The sequence below is a fragment of the Clarias gariepinus genome, chromosome 9, assembly GCF_024256425.1.
Source record: "Clarias gariepinus isolate MV-2021 ecotype Netherlands chromosome 9, CGAR_prim_01v2, whole genome shotgun sequence".
Taxonomy (NCBI): Eukaryota; Metazoa; Chordata; class Actinopteri; order Siluriformes; family Clariidae; genus Clarias; species Clarias gariepinus.
In genome coordinates, this window is record NC_071108.1 from 29,135,998 (window position 1) to 29,159,051 (window position 23,054).

The 23,054-nt window shown below is 42.5% G+C and overlaps 1 protein-coding gene across 3 annotated transcripts in view; it reads left to right on the forward strand.

Moving 5' to 3' along the window:
- The window catches only part of prickle3 (prickle homolog 3), a 34,172-nt gene extending 11,603 nt beyond the window's left edge, over positions 1-22,569 (forward strand). The window contains exons 1-10 of one of the 3 annotated variants that reach the window (XM_053504788.1): positions 5,537-5,730; positions 13,123-13,306; positions 14,683-14,796; positions 15,772-15,909; positions 18,361-18,564; positions 18,687-18,873; positions 19,551-19,877; positions 20,018-20,299; positions 20,399-20,773; positions 20,923-22,569. In XM_053504788.1, coding sequence (XP_053360763.1) covers positions 5,702-5,730; positions 13,123-13,306; positions 14,683-14,796; positions 15,772-15,909; positions 18,361-18,564; positions 18,687-18,873; positions 19,551-19,877; positions 20,018-20,299; positions 20,399-20,773; positions 20,923-21,392 — 2,310 coding nt within the window. In that variant the 5' untranslated portion in view covers positions 5,537-5,701 and the 3' untranslated portion in view covers positions 21,393-22,569. Of the gene's footprint in view, positions 1-5,536; positions 5,731-11,206; positions 11,311-13,122; positions 13,307-14,682; positions 14,797-15,771; positions 15,910-18,360; positions 18,565-18,686; positions 18,874-19,550; positions 19,878-20,017; positions 20,300-20,398; positions 20,774-20,922 lie in introns of those variants that run through there. The other 2 variants (XM_053504789.1, XM_053504787.1) reach the window with 2 other exon arrangements.
- Positions 22,570-23,054: the final 485 nt, after the last annotated feature.

Below are 23,054 nucleotides of genomic sequence, written 5' to 3' on the forward strand. Positions count from 1 at the left end.
AGTATTTGAACCGCTGTGTAACGCCACACCATGCAGAAATGCAGTTAAGTAAAAGTACAGGGATTTGCTGTACTTTTGAGCAGAGTAAAAGTAAAAAGTATCCTCTAATAAAACTGCTCAAGTACAGATAAGGTAAAATATAAAATATGTACTTAGTACATTTACTTCATTACTGTACTTGAGTTACCTCCCATGTTTGATTTTAACAAGATGTTCTTTATGACGCGAAACAGTAGAACTGGTCCTGTGTTTTTTCTGATGTACAGTATGTACAGTAGTAACACAGGAGTAAAATGCAGGTTTGAGCTTAACATGTAAATCGAGAACAAAATATGTCAGGCAATAAAATAAAAAGAATAAAATTTTTTTTTACACAAATAGCGATTTAAACTGCAATATGTAACTATTAAATGTATCATTATGTCTTCAAACATATTCATCTAGGCTTACACCTAATAACTGAACAGGATGGTTGCCAATATTCACCTTAAAATCATAAAAAAATTAATGAACCCCTAAATAATTGACCAACTTTGCATAAATGTTCGACCATAAACCATGTGTATGTTAGCTGAAATCAAAGCGCCGTATCATGTATGTGCGTAGAAACTGAATGGTTGTCGCTTAGTGGCTTTCTCTATTTAGAAAACACCTTCAAAATATCTATATCTAACTAAATGAGACATTGGAATTCCTGTTTAGACTCGAGAACACGGATATCGACACACATATACAGCACACACACTCTCTCAGTGGCATGATGGTGATGTGAACAGTAAAATTATAGACAAGTAAAATAGCCAGATGCATAATGCTGACAAAATGCTGCAGGACACATCTGGAATTCCAGCGGTTAAAGAGAGAAAGATTTGTGTGTTTGTATGTGTCTGCTTGTGTGTTTGTTCTGACCGAATTAGTGCTTCTAAAACCTGCCCCCATTTTACCCCCCTCTTCAAAGTCATACATCAGTGTCTATCTTAATCAGATCTCTACTTAATCAGTGTGTGTGATCTCTCTTTAAATTGACACCAGATTGAAAGCGTACAGATGTTCAGTCACAGCAGGGCAGCATTGATGAAAATGTCTACAACGGAGCGGAATACCATTTCATTTTAGGCAAATTGGTTCTCAGTTCTTGCTCATATAGTTTTTTTTTTTAAATCTCAGGAAATCTATCAGCGTTTAATCAGTTAGTCATATTTTATCAGAACATTTTATGATTTATTTAGTTATTTAGTGGTAATCAAATAACCTGTCTTACATACAGGCTAGATAAAAAGTTTACAGTTAAAATTCTGAGTAGACGGTATCGGAAGTATCTCTATTCTATACAGCGACCCGAAGGTTTCCATGCACAGTGAAGCCAGCACCTCGTCAGCCATACTTAAAATACAAAAAAAGGTTTCGTAAAAAGTCTCATTTTGCCCTCTATGTATGAGGCATTTTGAGACACCCTGTAGTTGTGTGTAAGGGGTTTACTAAATCCGGAGAAAACACAATTAACAATCACTTTTCTACTCCAGACTATTTAAGAGCTAAGTGTCCTGTTGTAAAGTTTTAACTCACTGACTTCTAGATGCCTAGACTTATTCTATTCTCTGGGTCTTTGGTTTTTATTTTTTTGGTTCTTTTGTTCTGTCTTCGGTTCGGTCTTTTCCCCCCCGTGTCCGTCTGGCCCCTCATTCCTTGTCCCAGTCCACACTGTCACACTAATGAGATTAGTCCTTTCAAGGTCTGCTTCTGCTGCCAAACCTTCAGCAATTGAGCTATCAACTCTTGACACACTTTGCTTTTTTCTCTCCCTCCCTATCTTTCTCTCTTTTTTCTTCTTTCTTTATCTCTTTCTTTCTTTCTTCTGCTCTCTCTCTCTTTCTCTATTTATCTCTGTTACTTTGTCTGTTTCTTCCCCTCCCTCACTCTTTCTCCTCTTTCTATTTATTTCTCTTTGTCTCACTGTCTGATCTCCCCCTCTCTCTATCTCACTGCCTGTCTTGCTCTCTCTTTTCTTCCCCCTTTCTTTATTTATCCTTCTTTCTATCTTTTTCTCTCTTTTTTCCTCTCTTCTCCTCTCTGTTTCTCTCACTGTCTGTCTCTCTGTTTGCTTTGCTCTCTCTCTTCCTCCTTCACTCTCTCTCTCTCCTCTTTCTCTATTCATCTCTGTCTCTCTCGTTCTATCTGTTTCTCTTCCTCTCTCCTTTATCTCTCTTTGTCAGTCTCACAGTCTGTCTGTCTCTCTCCCTCTCCATCTGTTTTTTCACTTTTTCTATCTATCCAACTATCTCTGTGTCTGTTTGTCTGTCTGTGTCTTTTCCTCATTCACTCTCCCTCTGTTCCCCCTTTCTAGCTGATTGCTTCTCTTCTCTTCCACTCTTTTTATTTATCTCTCTCGCTGTGTCTCTCTTCCTCTCTTTCTCTTATCTTTCTCTATTCATATCTGTCTCAGTCTGTCTATCTCTCTCTTTCTCTTTCTGTCGGTCTCTTACTAACTGTCCCTCTGTCTGTGTCTTCCTCCTTTGTTCTCCCCCTCTTTCTTTCTTTCTATCTATTGCTCTCTCCCTCCATTTATCTCTCCCTCTCTCTTTCTGTCTGTCTCTTTCTTTCTGTCTCTTTGTCATGCCCTCTGCTACCCTCTCCCACTCTCACAATCTCTCTCTGTATCTCTTGCTCTGTCTCTCCTGATCAATTTATTTTCTCTTTTCTCTTTCTCCCTCTCCTCGTCTCCCTGTCTCTCTGTGTGTCTCTCGCTCTCTTTACATATTCGTTTAATTAATGTACTCATTAATAAGTAAGGGCTTGTCTAGGGAAAGTCTAGGGGAATCTTAGCTAATGGGCAACGCATAAAAAATGAAGCCAGCATGAAAGTTAAAACCGAGCTTTATAGGGGACAACTCATCCCCCAACGGGTCAGGAAATACACTAGTTGCAGATGTTTATTAACCCGAAAGGATGTGGAATGTTTAGAAGTGTTTACTTCGAGGTGATTTGGTCTTCTTCTGCTGTGGTTATAAGGTATCTGGAATAGGGGCCTAGTTCACTTAAATCCCCCCACTAGTCTGCGCGGATTAGCGCTAGTCGCCATCCGAAATCCGAAATCCTGATACGAACCAGCTGTGTTTCTAAAAGCTCGGCGGCGACTATCTGTTTTAGAGTGCTTATTTTCCCAGAACTTTCTATCCCAGAAAAAAACATACTTGGTGAGTTGGTGAGACAGCTCGGGCTGTTTTGTTAACATAAAACGTTTTTTTTTTTGTGTGTTTTTTTTTTTTTTTTTTTTTCTCAGTAAGACAGATGGGGCTTCCCAGACGGCGCGACTCAATTAAGGTCCCCGTATCGAATCTTATCTTACGTCTAACACACCAAATTGGCTGCTCTGGCTGAGGTGCCGAAGGACCAATCCGTCTTGTCATGACCACACGTGCAGATTCGGGTTTAAAGCATGTCTCGTAAAGGCAGTTGTCCAGTCTGGGAGAGAGTGTTATTAAGTTACACACACACAACCCCCGAATGTTGAAACAGACAGCTACATAGGATACTTCAGTAAGCGATTAGTCATTCGCTAATGGCTGCCACAGTAACACACTATAACACACGCCTCAACCGATTGTCCATCTGTCCCTTATGTGCTCTTTAGCATAACTGCTACTGTTATGCAGGCTAAAGTTTCCTTTCATTTTCTGAGGTAACTTCAAAACAACGAGTTTTACATTATTGTGAGCTGTGAGTTTGATTTTTCTCTGCAAACTATAATGTCAACATATTAGTGTGTTTTTTTTTTTTTTTCTCTTTCTTTTTATACTTGGCACTCATAGTTTGAGGCAATAATGCAAAGTTACTGTAGGTAGCTTAGCACAGTAATTAGCATCTTAGTTTTGCTTAACTAGAAATCTTGAATACTGCTAACAGACTAGCTTTCAAACTCCTTCATGTGGAAAAACCTTTCAGACACCTGAATTTCAACCCTTCAGATACAAATTCCTGTTTTTTTTTATTTTTTTTATATCTATTAAAGCTGGATATGGATATTTAGTCAGATATGTTTTTTTCAATCATAACAGAAAATTATTAATAGGAATGTTCTAATTGAATGTTTTCATTTTCCTCCATTTGCTTCCTCCAAAATCTATGAAACCAACCAGCCAGCATAACTTTCTCAGAGGTATCAGCGCTATCTGCCCTCTTTCTCATACCCGTCCTCAAAGATGCTGTGATACAAGAGTTGTTCAAGTCAAACTGGGACTTTTGATTGTGCTGCGGAGAGAGTAAAAACTCCCTTTATTACTCTGAAAAACACTAATCCCAGTGTTTCACTAGTGTTTGGATACCAACAAGGTATTCAAAAGTTTTCTTGGTATACCAGAGCCATGAACAGACTGCCGGCTTCAAGTTTGAAACGCTGGCCTTGAAGGAACTCCTTTAATGGCCCAGTGACATGTGGAAATGGCTTGGAGCAAGGTTGGGATGTGGCAATAGCTCCCAGCTGAATTCCTGGTGTTGGTGAATGATTGTGTGTACAGTTCCCACAGACAGATGCGTCTCTTTCTTGAGTTGGCGACAAGTTACCCGTCGTTTTTAGTGGATTAGGTGTTCCACTGGCTGAATGTTCACTGGAACGACTGCATGGGGCTCCGAGCCACCTCCAGAAGAGAATTTTTAACCATTCCTATCATTTATTTTGACTTAAAGTTTCACAACCGTCCTGTGCATGAAGTCCTCTGGAAATGTCAATCAGTTTTCCTGCTTCATTCTTAAGTAAATTCATCACAAGTCCCGGGTTTCATTTGACCTCCACTTGTATGTCTAGTGTCTCAATGATTGACAAGGGAAACAAAGGTCTTTGCAGGAAAACATTAATCATGCAAGCAGAAATAAATTTCCCCTACAGCCTAAGAGCAACAGTGTTTTTCCCTTCTCCAGGGATTACAAATACAGCAGCAGCAACAAGCTTGTCTAATAAAACTTAGTAAGAAGGATGACACAAGCTTGAAAGCAAACCGAGGCTTCGAGCCAACTCTTTTCCCTGACAAATGCTGACGGACCGATCGACAGGTTGTTATCATAAGCCTGATGTTCTGCTTTTATTGCATGCCTTCATACGGCTTGTTTGAGGCATTAAATTATTTAAATGCTCTTTAAGTCTAGTCTGAACTGTATCATTCTGACATTGCCATGTCAGCAGAAGGTAAAAAAAAAAACAAAACATGGAAGTTATAAGCCAGGGCTCTTCTTTAATCTGTTTAATACTGTAAGATGTGTGCTCATCTTTGACATATGTGGCAAGCGCCATCTCTCTTAGAGTTAAACACACTTCTACCTAACCTACTGCGTGACCTCTCATCCATATTGCAGGGTGGTGAAAGAGTCGTGTTGAAACACGGTATGAACGAGGGAGGAGAGAAAGGACGATAAGAGGGGAGAAACGCAAGAGGAGAAGAAGGGAGGGGAGGGGAGGAATAAGGGAAGGGAGGTGTTTGCGCAAGTTGAGCGAAGTCACCTATTGTCTGAGGCTCGGTGTAGCTGCTACGGCCTGGGGGCACGAAAGGAAGAAAAGGAAGCCAGGGAGCGAGGGAGAGGGAGAAAGGCGTCTGGTTTGAGTCAGCACTCTGACGCTCCTGCTGCCCAATGAAGAATGCCTCACTCGCTCAAGTCATCTTGAAGGTTGAAGGATTCTAATCATGAGGGTGATGGTTTCGGGCAGCAAAGGATGCATGAGTGGAGTGATGGCGATCTGAGGTAACAGTATCATCACTTGATATCTGGTTTTGATGTGTACTGATTAATGATAATTTTACATATACGTTTATACACTTTTAAGCTGCATTATGACATCTGACTTTTTGTTAACAAGGCCAGAGAGTTCATTCTCCTTCTGTTAGTTATTATGTACTAGGGATGCTGGAATGAATGTAATTGATCCATAAACCAGTAACATTCCCATTTTTTTATATATTTATTTTGCTAACTAATCAAATTAATCAGATCTCAATATACTGATAAAAACCACAACATCCTGCTAGCGTTTTTATGATGCTATGATAACGTAACTTAACGCTTTTTAAATTGGGACCCTGTTGGAGTCATGGGTTTCATTTCAGCGATTTAATGATTGCGTTTAGACTCGGGGAGACACCGATCTGCTTCCTGTCTCCTCCAGAGAGACTAATGAGACGAGCCTGACTTTTAAATGCTGTATAGTAACAATACCTCATCATAAAAATAGGTTGTTAAATTGGTGTATCCGTCACTAATGATACCGTGCTTACTGGAATCGTTTCTTCTGAAGAAAAAAAAGAATCAGACAGAGGTTAATTCAAAACACAGAAATGTGATGTAGCATATTTCAAAGCTATGAATCTCATGATTAAAAAAATAAAAATAACCCAAAGGATTTAAACAGTTTTTTTTCCCCACTTGATCCCCTTAGCGGTCTGACTACATTCCACTCTCTATTTTGCTCCTGTCACCCAGATCATTCCCCTGACATACCAGGATTAACGAGTTCAGATTGTTGGAGTTTGGCCGTTTTTTCATGTACGCAATTCGCGATTTCGTGTATCAGAAAGCTGCAGTGTAATCTGATGACAAAATGTCCAGCTGGAGTTGCATTTTAGTCTATACCGAGAGAGTGTGTGTGTGTGTGTGTGTGTGTGTGTGTGTGTGTGTTTCACTGGCTAATTCACCTAACAAGGCTGTCCAGTGATGCCAAGCTAAATATACCCTAAGAAGCCTTCATGTCCATGTCAGCGTTGCCATATTGGTTCACTAACTAACACTCTCAATAAGCCTGAAGAGATGATTGACATATCAGCAGAGTGAGTGATTGTGTGTGTGTTTGTGTTCGTGTTCTAGAGTTATATATAAGTTGACTTAATTGAGTTTGACATGCTGTCAAGAAACATCCCAGAATCTGACAGTTGGGGAAAGTTTGTCACATGACTTTTGTGATAAATTCGTGTCTGCGGTTTAGTAGAAATGTGCTGACTTTAAGTAGTGTGTGTGTGTGTGTGTGTGTGTGTGTGTGTGGAAGGTTCCCCCTGCCAGATTTAACCTTGTGGGAAGGTTTGCAAAATGTTTCTTTTTGGTTATTGAGGTTAATGTAAGGGTTAATTTTAGGTCTAGCAGAGCATAGCATTCATTATCAGCATTAATGATACTGATTGTGTGTGTGTGTGTGTGTGTGTGCAGGTTTATGCACACTATTTGTCTAGCTGTTAATAGTGGCATTACTGCCTGCTGCTATACCACTTGACCAAACACACACACACCGTCCTGACTGCACTCAGGCAGAGGTCAGGTTGCATGTGTAGACTGGGGCTCGAGAGCTTTCACCAACACAGCTTAATCTTCACGGCTCTGTTCTGATCCTCAGTGTGTATTCACGAACAAAAGTGTCCTGGAGTGTGTTAATTAGCGTTTGTTTTTTCCGATGTTGGCGGTATCAATGTTACAGATATTTGAGTCTATATTTTGGATTGAGCTTGTGTGTGTGTGTGTGTGTGTGTGTGTGTGTGTGTGTGTGTGTGTGTGTGTGATTAATGTAAAACTGGCTCATACATTTGTATCAGGAGTAGAATCTAACCTGACAGTTACATCTTGCAGCCAGGTTCATTTACATTCAGCCTTCGCTTGACGCTCATTATTCGAGTCGCTGATACAGTGTTATAAGATTCTTTGGCATATTTTTGGCCTGCTGAGATCTGGTGCGAAGATCTCGTGATTATTTTGCCCTTAAAAGGGCATTCGAATGGACGAGGGCAACGAGTTGCACCGTTAGGAGCGAGAGCGTAATGGGCCACGGTAACGCGCAGTGTTTAAATTATCTCAGGCTCAGGCCGTTAAAGCCTCTGACGTTGTGAACGCCGGGCCTCTCGTGCATCACCGCTGTTTTCCTAATGACTCCCATAATTCTTACATGATGGATGAACGGCATGGAAGAAAGCTGTTGTATATAGCAAGGCACGCTTTGGTCTGTGGCACAGATATAAAGCACGGAAGGGTGGAAAAGACAATGGCAGGACTAAGGGATGCATGTTGTGTATAAATATGTGAAGGAAATGGAAGTGGCAGCTTTCCAAAATGGAGACCATATCGCCCCTGAGATGGAGAATTAAAAGAAGCAGCTTGTTTTACGCTTTTTGTAGCCATAAGGCACCAACTCTCTGTTTGCACAACCCAGACATGTATACTAAGGGCATAAACTTCCACTTAAATAGTAAGATAACATGTTTAGATTTTTACCCCAAGCTATTTTAGGCCACACAAGACTATTGAGGTTAACATTAGATGCAAATTAAAAAGCACTTTCCTGGAGTCTGCGGATTTGGGGCTTTGAGAAGGTTTTAATGTCAGACGTTGATTAAAAAGCTCAATATTTTAAGAATATGTCCAATGGGGCTAAACTGGAAGGTGATCCATTGGACATAAGTAAAAGGGCTAAAACATGCTGTTCCAGTCTGTTCAGTAAGGATCACGGGTTTCCAAGAACTCTTCACCGCAAAGTCTGGTTCATTTTGATCAGTGAGAACACAATTGTTCTGTGCTTGGAAACTCGTGCCCGGGTATGCTGTATAGTTCTTAAGGCCAGCTTTTTATGCAGACCCGGGCACGAGTTTCCAATTCCGATTCCGGGCACGGATCGGATCAGATATGGAACCAATTGTACAGTACCTGAGAACGGAAGTAGGTCGCTGTATAGACGCGATGTCATCCGTGTCATCGGTCTCCTACGAAATCTTCACATCGCACCAATCTCATCCTCTGACCTACATAGCCATAGCTGATAAAGTAGAAAGGCATGGGAAAGCATCACTCTTGCCATTTTTTTTTTCCAGAAATATCAATAATATAAGGCATAGCAAGAAGGTTAACCTTCTTGTTCTCTTCTTCTTTTGTGTTTAATAGCAGCTTATAAACTAAGCAAAAATGAAAACGCTAGCCAGCAGGGGGGGAGCAGTCGTTCCTGGGCCGGGTAGAAATCGATCGTGTCTAATGTGAAAACGTCTTTAGTCTCCTTAGCTAAAATTCCCATTCGTGACAACTATAACTGTTCACTCCGCCCATTTGCGTATTTATGGATTAACCGGGATTTAGCAGAGTCAGCTCCTGCCAAGATGGCGAAAACCAGAGTTTCCACAGTTGAGCTTTAAAATTGCTCTTTAGAAAACCTGTGGGTGATGCAACAGAGAGTTTGTTCAGCACTTTTATTATACAGTCTATGTTAGAACTATAAATCTATAATTATTTTCTTTTGAATATTTAAAGTTAGTTTCATGCTAATTCTGTAGGCAAGCAAATCAGTTTGAAAAATAACTGAGCAAATTTTGGAATGTACTTGGAGAACTTGACAGCACTATGACTGTAGGACCTCACCGGCCACCATTTTGAGACAACTTTATGACTTTTTATCTAGGAACGAACCTGGAAAGTCCATTTCCTCTTTGCTCACATGATGCTCACAAATGTACTAAAAGCAGTTTTAGTGAACTTTTACATTAGGAACAGGAGATGGTTTCCACAAACTCTTCATCAATGGCCATGTTGAATTTTTGCTTGGTGAGCAAACCTCAAAAATGGTCCATTGGTGCCATATTACTTACTTTTAAGTATTCAGATTTAGGTTAAAACTAGCAATATTAATGCAGGAAACGCTTCATGTATTCAGTCTCCAGTTGCACACATGTTTCAGTGGAGTTTCAGCATGATCCATTTCAGATAATGCAAATCATCTGCCAGACTTTCTTTCTTGATTGGAAGTGCCAGACTCTTGAGTAGCGTCTAGTCCACTGCCGTTAAATACAAGCTTTTTCCGTAACACCCAATATCAAGCAGGGATAGAAAAGGCTGACTGGTGATGGACATAACATGCAACATAGCTGCGTTAATAGATCTTACTGTAATTCATCATATTGTGACTCCTGGCGAACAGTTACTCTAAGTGATTTGTGTTCTCGTTTTAGCTAATCATTAAGAAGAATGCTAAAACTAAGGAGTGTCTTTCACTGTGTATCCAACAACAAACCACAGGCTCGCTCAGTGACTGCAGGGCTGCTGAGAGTTCCATACAAATGACTGTCACATGGTCACTGTTGATCAAGACCGTTAACCTTTCAGTGACAGCTTACGAGGACCCCTGCATCCAGTCTCCTGGATGATCTTGTTGACACAACCCTCCCACTTTATCCAGGGTTAGGACTGTAGCCAATGGCTTGGGCATTGGGTGGAAACTTAACCCGGGCATTCCGCATGGCAGGGGAGAAACCTACCACTGAGTCACCAGTGCCCACTGTATATGTATAGTATATGATAATAAATCAGGTTTTTAATAGTTCACTGTTTTGGGAGTCTGAAATATTTTGTTTTCTGGCTCAGTTGCACTTGAGAGACCTCTAAATACAGGTTTTTATATGAGTTTTATATGTAGCAGAGTTTCTTTTAAATATGAACTGAGTAAATGTCTGGTATATAGAAAAAATGTCATTGTTTGTCTTTTATATTTAGTCATACTGATGGTTCCCTGGTGGATTGTTTGAGTGAACCCTGGCCCCTGGGGAGTTGTACAAGCCAGTACACCCCTAGTGCCGGTCCCAGGCCTGGATAAATCGGGAAGGATTGCATCAGGAAGTGCATTAAGTGCAAGAGAAAAAATAAAATAAAATAAAATGCTGGATCTGTTGAAGCAGCCTCCGAAAAGAAGGAGCAGCCAAAAAGGAGTTCGACAACAAAAACATTTTGTTATAAAGATAATATTTCCTTTATTTTGAATTGAATTAAGAGTTAATTATTTGTCGGATCTACTTTGCAGTACAGTGAAATAATTAGGAAGTTAGGCTCAGAGCGCAGGGTCAGCAGGGTTACAGCACCCCTGAAGCAGATAAGATTAAGAGCCTTGGTCAAGAGCTCAACAGTGGCAACTTGTCTCCTGGCAGCCTGTTCATGTTCCTCTTGAGCTCTTTTATAACAAGATGCTTACCACTAAACAGCACAGTGCCCTTGACCTGTTTGAGGAAGACTTCACTTTCTCTCTCCCTCCCTCATTAGAAGTAGAAATTTCACCCCCTTATACTCCACTGATAAAACAGGGCGGAGACTGGATTTATCACTTTAGAGGTGTGTAAACACACCCACTAATCTTTAGACCGGCTCTCGCACCCGCCCTCCCTCTCTCCCTCTCTTTCTCCGTCTCTGGCGGCGTGTCAGTACGCTACAGCGCTCGCAGCCTGCCGGATCTCGATGGGTCACATCAGGGGCAGAGGAGAATGAAATCATAACAGCATGCCTCCTGTCAATCTGATCCTGGAAGCCACTTTACATCCAGTGCGTATATGGTTCTCATGTCCTGCTTGTTTATCGTCATTGTTTTACTTTGATGTAACTCCTGCTTGTAATTTTTTTGCGAACAATATGAAAGCGGGTCAGGAATGCTGAGTGATTGATTGTGTTGTTCTTGTCACTGAAGCGGATAATTTCTCCTGTAAATGCGTGTGCATGTGCGTGTGCATGTGTGCGCACGTGTGGCTTGGAGGTTGTGGGATTGAACCACAACCTCCAGTTAAAAACGTTCCCAACTTGTTCATGTCGTTCTCCGGCTGTGTGTTTGCGCGAGTGGAATAGGATCATTTCCATCATAGTGTTTTATTTCTCGTGTAAAAAGGGAAATCGTTGAAGGGAATGTTAATGTACATAAATAGTCTTTATCGTCCCTCAGTAAATGAGTTGATGCCCCAACAGATATCAGTCTATGTGTGTGTGTGTGTATGAGAGGGGGAGAGAGAGTGAAAAAGAGCGAGCGAGCGGTAATAACAGGGTTTAGGAGTCACGCCGAGGGGGCTTATGCTTATATGATGTCACGTCTCCATTACAAAGCTAAGACCGTGTGAAGACATAAGCGTGAAATTGCATTTCTGCACTGACAAGTTGCGTACTGATCCAGCTGTTACATGCTCGGCTGGGAATCTCGTTTTGTGAAGATAAAGTGCAGGAATTAAAATCTAGAGAAATCAGAGGATTAAAGGAACACAATTTAGTTTTTTTTTTTTTTTTTTTTTTTTTCAACTTAACCTCTATCTGCTTACATCTGAAGCGTAGCTGTGATTAAGTGCAGATAACGTTTTGAGTTTCCTTGTAACAAGGGAAACAAAAGAACAACAGGAAACATTACATGACATAAATGGATCTCTATTAGTCTGTGTTTTCGGTTGAGGGAACATTTTAAAATTTCAACTTTTCAACTTTGGTCTTATTCAGAAACATTCATTGTTTCAGGGTAATAACTGTGCGCAGTTTTCAACAATGGCCCTTAGACTTATACCATCCATCCATCCACATCTAAGAAACCTTTGTAGTCTAACTAGGGATCGTGGAGGCCTTGTATTTATTCCCATTCTTACAATCGTGGTAGGACCTCTGATCAACATTCACACACGATTTGCCCACTACAGGCAATTTGGGAACGCCAATTAGCCTTATCTGCATATCTTTGGATTGTGGGAGGAAACCGGAGTACCCGGAGGAAACCCACCAAGCACGGAGAGATGATGTACTCCTTAGACCTGTTCATGTGAATTAATACACTGCTGTTTTAGTACAATGAAACGTGTTGAAATCCTTGTCTATGGGAATCGCACACAAGCATCCCAGATACAAACAAAAGCTCGGGGTTAGATTAGAAATCCTGTAGTATCCCGTAAATTGTATGATTTCCTCTTTAAGTCATCCTAACCCATAATCTTTGGTTCATTATTCCTTCTCCTCCTAGGTAGAGTCAAGGAATGCAATGTTACTGTAGCTCTTTGTGCCAAGAAAGCAGGATTTGCTCTGTGTACAGGCGCATTAGCAGTCTAGCCTGACCTGTTTTGACAGATCCCATGTCAATCCATGGAAAGGTGCATTAATGGAGTCTATACAGAAGTGCAAAATAGCATTAAATAATGAAGTCTAAACCGAGTTACTTTTTATTGTGGCGGTTAAGGTACATTTTGGGTTACAATGCTTTCTCCTAGTTGCTGTGTATCCATATAATTACAGCGGGATTAGGTACAAATCCTCCCTTTTTTCTGTTCTTCCAGTGCTCATGTCCTCATGACTCCCCTTCTAAGATTTTCATTTTCCTTTTTCATACTTTCACAGGAAGATCTGCGTGCACTGCAAGTGTGTGCGTGAGGAGCATGCGGTGCGCTCGGTGCCCGGACAGCTGGAGAAGATGATGATGAAGCTGGTGTCCGACTTCCAGAGGCACTCCATCTCGGACGATGACTCGGGATGCGCCTCGGAGGAGTATGCCTGGGTGCCTCCTGGGGTCAAACCCGAGCAGGTCAGAAGATGTGCACTGGACAGAACAAAAATGTAAACTTTAGACTAGACTAGACTAGTAACCTGCGCTTGAGCTAGCCTGGTGCATATACTATAGGCAGATTGTTGTATTTATTCATTGGGTCACTTCTTGTTTAATGTGCAATTAAAAAAATATAGTCAACTTGATGTAGTATTTCCAGTTATAAGGTTACAATAAACCAGATATTTAACTATTTTCATCATCTTTAAAGAACCAAAAGAAAGTATCTTTGCTCCTGTGAGGGGTTGTTCAAGTTAAACCGGGACTTGTGATTGTGCAGAATAACAGAACACAGTTATGAGAGTAAATACTTCTAAGAATCTTTATTTCTCTATATAATCCCCTGCTCTGCCAATGCACTTATCCCAATGCACTTATGTTTAGATACCAACAAGGTAAAAAGTTTTTTAAGCATGCCAGAGCCATGATCTGACTGCATGCTTCACTTCTGAAACTCCGGCCTCCCGGGAACTCCTTTAATGGATCTTTCCTTTTAATAATAAAAAAAAAAAAAAAAACCTGTTTTGATCAGCAAAGGCTTCTGTTCAGGAACTCGTCTGGGAGTTATTGCCACACACACACCCTGTCCTGACCACCATATAAGTGATTTCCACGTGTTTGGGTCATTAAAGGAGTTCCTGGGAGGCCAGCTTTTCAGATGTGAAGCTCGCAGTCCAATCTTGGCTTTTGCGCACTTAGAAAAACTTGGTATGTAAGCACTAGTGAATCGCTGGGATACGTGTGTTAGTGTAGCAGGGGATTATAAAGAGGAATAAAGGGGGTTTTTACTGGTACTTTCCACGGAAGTCCAAAGTCCCGGTTTGACTTGAACACCCCTCATATGGGATCATTAATAAAGTTTTAGTTGTCATCTATTTCCTAAACCCGAGCTTGCTTCCCCATGCATCAAGCACGAAGCTTGCACACTTTTACACGTTTGTGCTTTTCAGCAAATAAGAAAACAAACTCTGATGCTGTCCTTAAAGCTAATTTACACACGTACAGTTGTAATATCAATTCTGATATTCGATTTAAATAATCTCCGGCTAGGAAAGATGTGTAGCGAAGCGTCTGCTTGCTAACATTCTTCAGTCTGACACTGTTATAGTAACCGAGCCAGCGAGTGTGTATTGTCTATTGTGCAGAGTTCTGGGAGCTCACGTTACACTTCACGGAGCCAGGCTGGGTGGACAGAGGCGGGCGCCTCATGTTACAGTGTGCTGAACATTCCCATTACTCTTCTCCTTCTCCCAGTGATTAATAATAAATTGTGCCTGTACTGTATATCAGTGTGTGTGGGTGTGTCGGTTGCTACGTGCAGCGTTCGGTTCTCCTAAAGCCTTTTGTGTCTGCAGGTATATCAGTACTTCGGCTGTATTCCCGAGGACAAGATCCCTTACGTGAACAGCCCCGGAGAAAGATATCGCATTAAACAGCTTCTCCATCAGCTCCCAGCACATGACAGTGAGGTCAGAATGCTCTACACTTCACCCCTCAGCATCCCCTTTTACATCACGACTCTTGGGTTTAATCCAAGCCCTGATCGAACATCTGCTTGGGATTCATGCTAAGTAGGATTCTCTGTGGATTAATCAGGGCTGATGGGGAAAGATTGAATTTAATCACGCATCAAGAATTTTTTTTTTACATCAATAATCAAATTTAGAATTCCAGGTTCGTTTTGTTATTTGCACCTGTGCCACTGTGCCATTTACATTCCAAATGACTAAATCAGCAGATTGACACTTCATTAGGAACACCTTTGCACACACACCCTCGAGAGCTTGAGTTGATCATCACGGTTAACTTTTGAGTGTCGGTGTTAGACAAGCTAGGTTTAGATCAGGCAGGCGTGATGAGCGAGGTCAGATGAGAAAGCCCAGGCTGGTTTAAGCTCACCAGAAATAATTACGTGTTGATTTTCACGTAAATATTTTGACATATTGAGAGTCTGGGCACAGGGTGAGCTCATCAGCTGGGCGTGAGTGATGTCATGCGTCACAGATAAATACCGATATTTGCTTAAAAATAAATCAATCAATAAATTAATTAATTTGCAGACTGAGCAGCCAGTTCCAAATTTTACAAAATGTGATGAACAGGAAGCCAAATGAATCAATGCAAATGAAACAAACATGCATGCCACCAACATGCAAATGAAATGCAAAGTAATACAAATGAAGACATTGCAACATTCTTTGATCTTCAGGAAGAGCTTTATCCTGCGCATGATGGATCCAGATTTTTATATCTCAGGAATTTGCACATTTTTTTTTTTTAAACGAAATATTGAAATCTTAAAAGGAATAAAAGCATCCTGTTATTAAGCTTTTTATCAGGAAAATGTAAGAAAATGCTTTTGGACCTGCAGTGTTGACCAGCAAGTTGACTTTTGTGTACCTGATTAGTGAACTTTTTGGACGTGTATGTGTGTGTTTGTGCAGCCGCAGTACTGTAATTCTCTGGATGAGGAGGAGAAAAAGGAGCTGCGGTTGTTCAGTCAGCAGAGGAAGAGGGAGAACCTTGGGCGGGGAATCGTCCGCCTCTTTCCTGTCACCATGACCGGCGCCATCTGCCAACAGGTAACCCGAGACAGACAGAGAAAGATAATATCTAATGTCTTTCTAACTTTTTTTAGGCAATTATTGAAAATTGAATATGCAAGGTGTAATTATAAGCTAGATAGCATGACCACGACGTCATCAACAACACAGACCCAAACCTCCTTCAGTCATCAGACACGATCGAGGACCCTAAACCGCACAAGTCCCAGCAACACAGCCGTTGAAGATTTGTGCCACGTTCAGTTGCCCTGTGAACGCACCCTAGCTGATGAATTCATGCCGGGAGGGTGTGTCAGAACCTGGGAGCGACGCTTTGTTTCTTCTAGTCTTGATTTATGGATTCGCAGAACGCACGTAGAGTTGCCTGATCTGCACCAAGGTGGAGGAACAAAGCAAACCTGAGAGCTGCTTGAGTCATTCCAGGGTTCATAAACAAACTGTTTTGACCTCTTAAGTGGTAGAAAGCAGCTTTACTGTTCCTTTTTTTTTTTTTAAGTCGACTCGTGATAAAGCTGCGCCGATGACATTTACAAGGGCACGTTTCGCTTAAAAGTGTGGGAGTGTCGTGTGAAGTAGAAGCGAAGTCATTCTGTGGATTGTTTACTACCTTAAGACCGAATTGCAGCTGCGGCGTGCAGGTTACATTCAGACAGCAGGCTCGAGTTGATTTTTTTTTTTTCCCCTGATTTGTTACGTAATCTAATTACAGAATGAATCTGAGAATGTATTCACTCGTCACTTATCACTGTGTGTTAGTGCTTTAAAACGTGTTCTTTGAGACGAAGGTGTATTTGAGTATAGAAGGTCTTTGACACAAACCAAAAGAAGCAGCATCACTTAAAGGTGATCTAATTTACGCAAAAATCACTTTTTAAAAGTCATTTTTAGATGGGTCTCCAGTGTGTGTATACAAACCAAAAAATATATATATTGTGTTGGCTGGGGCTTAAACAAGCCAATTAGTTTTTTTTCCCTATTTATGGCCTTTAAGGAGAGCACTTCCACTGAGCCCCACCATTAACAGGTTGGCACCCTTTAACCCTATACCCATGTGAAATCCCAGCCACTGGAGATGCAAAGGATCATCAGTGCCAGTCTGAAGCCTGGAGAAATGGGTGGGTTGTGGCAGGAAGGGTATCCGGCATGAAACCTGTACCAATTAATTTCAGAACAATGTGGAGACCCTGAAAAGGGAACGAAAGGGAAGGAGAAAATGTAGTGGTGTAGTGGTTTCTCCGAGTACTCCGGTTTCCTTCCACAGTCCAAAGATTAAGTTAATTGGTGTCCCCGAATTGTATGTGTGCCCTGTAGAGGATTTTACCCCGATAGGCTCCAGGCCCCTGTGACCCTGTGTTCTAGCATGGGTGAATTTCTTTGAATTTCACTCCTTTTCCAGATGTGCAGTTTCAGTGTCTGTAAACCTGTAGCGCCCCTTCGAGGAAGTGCATCTTTCTAGCCAATCAGTATGCAGGGACCAGAAACGTTCAGGTTCATATGCTTAGCAAGTATCTCTGACCCATTTTCAGGTTTCTTCCAACCACGTTTTGGACGAACAATGTAAGTGGAAAAAATATATGTATGAGGGTGAGTCAAAAAATATCCGCACTCCGGGTCTTATCAGCACTTTTCATTCAAGGCTACTGTCTTCTAAGTCACTCAGCTGTGAGGTGTGAACGTTTTGTATCAGTTCATTTGTAACTAAATGGATGCACCACTTGTGATTTCTACGAAAAAAGAGCAGCGTGCAGTGATTCACTTTTTGTGGTCTGAGGGTGAACCTGGTGCCGAAATGGCGTTTGGAAATCTGCAAAACAAGTTTGAACTGATACTCTAAGAAAGTTGAAAGTTTCTTAAAGAGAATCATTACTGGTGACGAGACACGGATTCATCACTACGAGTCTGAGAGTAAACGAACAGAAACTTAATCGCAGTTTTCAAAAGTCAACCATCAGCCGGAAAATTGATGCTAACAGTTTTCTGGGATTCTCAAGGGCCAGTATTGGAACATTATCAGGAAAAAGGTTCAACAATCAACAGTGCTCGTTACAGTAAGACGCTTATTGAAGAGCTGAAGCCCAAACTTCGGATTAGACTTTGCGGGTCTCTTGATATGAGGTCATTAGAGGGGGAAAATCTAATTCGCTTGTTTAACCCCACGAGGCCAACGCAAAAAAATGGAAAAAGCACAAACGTGGCAACGTGAAATGTTGAATAAAAAGTGAACTTTGCAGAATAGGTCCTCTTTAAAAAATCTAGACTTTGACTTATGTCTTTGAAATATTTTGAAACTTTTACTTTTTTTTTTTTTTTTATTATTTAACTGAGAGTTTAATACTAAAAGCCCTGAGATGATCAGGAATCATATGCTTTAAAAAAGTCCACATTATCCTCTGCATGCCTGTATGTTCTTTAAAACGTATATGCTTTTGATTGTTCATCTCTTTTTGTTTGCTTTCTTTCGCCCCTCAGTGTGGGAGGCAGATTTACGGAGGAGATATAGCCGTGTTCGCCTCGCGTGCGGGTCATGGCGCCTGCTGGCACCCTCAGTGCTTCCAGTGCGCCACCTGCTCCGAGCTGCTAGTCGACCTCATCTACTTCTACCAGGACGGCCATATCTACTGCGGGCGTCACCACGCCGAGCGCATCAAACCCCGCTGTCAGGCCTGTGATGAGGTCAGCCCTAATTCCCTAACTGTATAATACTCCTAATTCATCTCAGCAGCAGTGTTTTATCAAGCGTCCTGAAGCGACTCTAATCACCCACCATTGTCCCTCTCTCCTCTCTTTGTGGTTAGATCATTCTGGCGGACGAATGCACGGAGGCGGAGGGACGACACTGGCACATGAGGCACTTCTGCTGCTTCGAGTGTGAGGCGGCGCTCGGTGGTCAGCGCTACATCATGAGAGAGAGCCGGCCGTACTGCTGTACCTGCTACGAGTCGCTGTACGCCGAGTACTGCGACACCTGCGGGGAGCACATCGGTAAACACGCTCACCGCTCATGCACACACATGATGAGCACAAACAATGGCACTGGGTGATAAAATGATGCAGGGATTATGCTGAATATATTTATTACTAGGGATGGCTAACCTCATTCCACCAGCGTAGAGTTTATTTCCACACACACACACACACACACACATGGCTCTAATATTCCGAGTCCGCCCATGATGAAGCGGATCAGCTGTGTTGGATTAGAGCTGGAATTAAACTCTGTAACGCTGTGGAGCTCCAGGAATGGAAACACACCCTTACCCCCTCACCCCGCCCCACCCCTAGTGTATACAAGATATGAACATGATTAAGTAATGGCAAGTTAACAACGCTGTTCTTCTGTATAGGTTTCAGACTTTAAAAGCAATTTCATTCGGATGTTGTCTATGGACGTTCAAGTCAGAATGGGACTTTTGAAAAAGTCCCTGTTTGACTTGAACGCCCCGTGTAGTATAGTGTGGCATCGATTAGTTGAAAAAGAATGCAATTTTTGCATAATTGCTGTAGTCATTAAGACGTAAATCACTCATGACATGTAAACACAAAAGAGTAAAAGTCCTGGTTTGACTTGAACGCCCCTCATAGAAAGATGTTACGTAATATAGTTCTACAGATAAAACTTATAGGCTAACATGTACATTGTTAACATGATTTATTTGCAGGTATAGACCAGGGGCAGATGACGTACGAGGGGCAGCACTGGCATGCGTCCGAGGTGTGTTTTTGCTGCGCCCGCTGTCGGCTGCCCCTGCTAGGCAGACCTTTCCTCCCCCGCGGTGGGCTCATCTTCTGTTCCCGATCCTGCTCTCTAGGGGAAGACCCCAATAACTCGGACTCCTGCGACTCGGCCCTGCAGTGCAAATCGACCTCGCACAAACTCATACAAGAACGCGATCCACCTCTGCGGCCACCAGAGGGCAGCAACATCACCACTGGAACTGTTAAACATTCTCCTGTCACCACATCAACCCCTCTGTCAGAAAGCAGAGGTATAAAGTATAACCAGTGCTCACGTAACGAAACATCCGGCCTACATTTTGATGATAAAGTAAAAGTCATGCCGTTGTTGTGATTTTATCCGTGCTTACAGATGTTGTGGAATGCTTACATGTCCTGTCTTGGTTGTTAGGTGTGCACACATCCTTTTTCCACGTACAAAATGGCAGCCCGTCGCCTCCACCTCCACCTCCACCATATGGACAAATTCAGCCTCAAAGCCCACACGCTCCTACCTTATGCAACGTGTGGGGGCCGCTGCCAAACGGAGACCACTCAAACATGGACACACACTCGGGGCTAGAGTACACAGTGGAGCTGAACGGATACGCAGAATTCGGGTCCTTCCCACCCAGCTGTACTTCCAGAGGAACCTCGACAGCAAACGACACTGCGGGACAGGAGAGCGGCTCGGGTGAGTTCACCTCATTTCAGCAGATGATGAAAATTTACATATACATACTGTTTTTATGTTTTAAATACATTACACTTCTTCTTTTCCTGTTTTTCTTAGGAATTCTGTCTCATTCCCACCCTTCGCCAGAAGTTGACGCGGCAGAAGACGCAGACTTTTTCCCACCACCTCCACCCCCTGTCTTTATCGGCCCTGATGATCTACCGATCCTGACGCCGTCCGATGAGCCCCACCCCTCTCCGCCTCCAGCCCAGTTCGGGCGGAGCAGCACAGCCAGGGTCAGCTTCAGGGAGCCGATCAGCTCCAGCTATTCTGTAGAGGAGGACGATGAGGTGGAGGAGGATGATGCGGTTGAAATTGGGAGGAAAGACAAAGATGAGGTAGAGCAGGAAGACGAGGAAGACGAAGCCGATGGAAGTTTTCGACACAAACTGCACCATCGAGGAGGAATGCCTCCTCGGATGGACCTTTTGGGTAATAGAAATGGATAAATGCCATAAAGCTTGGCAGATTTTATGAATATCTTGTCTTTATGGACATTTTATGATATGGTGCATTAAAGTAGTGTGGGTAAGAAATTTAGCTTTGTTTACATAAATAACATTATCTTTTCCTCTCCTTAGACGGTGCGTATCGTCGCAGTTTTCGCCAAGGGTGCACAAGCCCGCCTGGGCGCAGCCGTCTGGTCTCAGACTCCCCCCTCCACCTGGGCACCGAGAAACACTTCCGGCGCGACAGACCTCGCCTGGATTCTCTGGAGTGGAGGGGAGGAGAACGAGAGCACGCCTCACGCCCACCATCCATCATCTCGCCTGGAGACGGAAGGTCCGGCCTGACGCTCCACTCCACCCGCTACAAACACGAGGACTCCTGCTCGACCTGCTCGTCCTCCTCCGACTCCGAAGAAGAGGGCTTCTTCCTCGGCCAGCGCATCCCTCTGCCTCCTCAGTTGTCGGGGGAGAGGGAGAGGGAAGGAGAGAGAGCAGAGACGGAGGGCAAAAGCAAGCGCAGGAGTCTGAGGAGGAGGAGACGGAGGACAGAAAGTCTCAGTGCGAAGGACAAAGACAAGGACAAAAACTGCATATTGTCTTGAGAGAAAGAGCGATGGAGGAATTTCAACTTTGTACTGATTTTCAGGAAATGTTTTAGAGGGTTTACCTAGGTGAATAAGGAAGCAGCGTCAAAGACTGATCTGTGGTCAGGGTTTAAAGCTCATGACTTTCCTGCTTAAACACTACTAGTTATACAGATGTTACACCAACACTTAGACTTACGTCACTTACCCCTGTCGTCAAGAGTTGTTTTTTCGGGTGCTACAAGGCAAATGTAAGAGGCGGCGTCCAATGGTCTGTGAATTGCATAGTGTGGCAATTTGTGTATCGACTCCAAAATCCTTTTTTTTTACCACTCATCGTATATACCACTTTATCCTGTATACAGGGTTGTGGGGGGGCCTGGAGCCTATCCCGAGGCAGGGTTTACCCTGAACAGGGCGCACACACACACACACACACACACACACACACACACACACGCCTAATCTGCATGTTTTCCTCCACTGCAACGGATCAGACTTGTTTTACCAAACAGATCTGGGGAGTTTGGAGGCCGGTACAACAGTGAATTCTTTGCCTGATAACCAGTGTTATTAGTGTTATTAGTGTTGTTAGTGTTAGGGCTGATCGGTGTATATCCAGATCTTTATCAGGACACGGAAGTGTTAGCTAGATCTTGATCACAGCATGTCTAAGTTTGTGTAACATTTAAAAAAAAAAAAAAAAGACAGGTTGTCAAGTAAGATTTTACCTGAGATGGACTTCCATTATTGGTTTGATTTATAAGGTTTACCAAAAGCTTGTGTCTTCTGCCAAAATGGTGTGTTTGAGCAGGAAAATCTTAAGACACACTGTACTCTAATATGCGAGAGTTCAAGAAAATGCTATGGCACTGTAATCATCTGAAAAAAGGTCGCAGAAGGGCCTGGAGCTTATCCCACTTAGGGCACTCTGGGCCAATCCATTGCAGGACATGCACACGAAAATACACATATAATGGGCATTTTGGGAGCGCCAGTTGACCTAATCTTTATGTCTTTTGACTGTGAAAGGAAACCCGCCTACCCGGAGGAAACCCGAAGTGAGGTGGGAATCGAACCTGGACCCTGTAGGTGCAAGGCGACGATGCTAATCACTAAGCCACCATGACGCAAATACATGAAATGTTTCATTGGAGCACTTTGTTCATTTTTACCCACAGATATTCAAAAATAATTTTGTGTGGTGTTTAAAAAAAAAAAAGTTTCAACCACATGCTTTGATATTTTCCCAGGCAACAAATACGTTCACCAACCCAGTGTTCATCTGCGCGAAAAGATCAGGCTAACACCTTTTATAACATATGAGCTAATTTTAGGAGGAAGTCTTTCAGGTAAAACGGCTTCTTTTCTTGGATCTTAAACAATAGGAAAGATTCCGATCTCAAACGCCAGATGCACGACATTTTGTTCTTGAATGCAGAGTAAATGCACAGAGAGGAACACATGGAGAGAAGAATGTTCTGGAAACACAGTGTGTTTGTAGGATGTCTGGGTATTGCTCTGTGTTGAAGATCTGCACAATGATTACACGAACATTGAGTAAACATGGAAATGATAACGCTTCTCGTGTTTGGATCAGAGTTTGGAAGCGCCCCCCCGAGGCGCCCTGAGAGACATAAACAAAGTAATTTGGCTTTTTGACGCTTAACCGAACTCGCT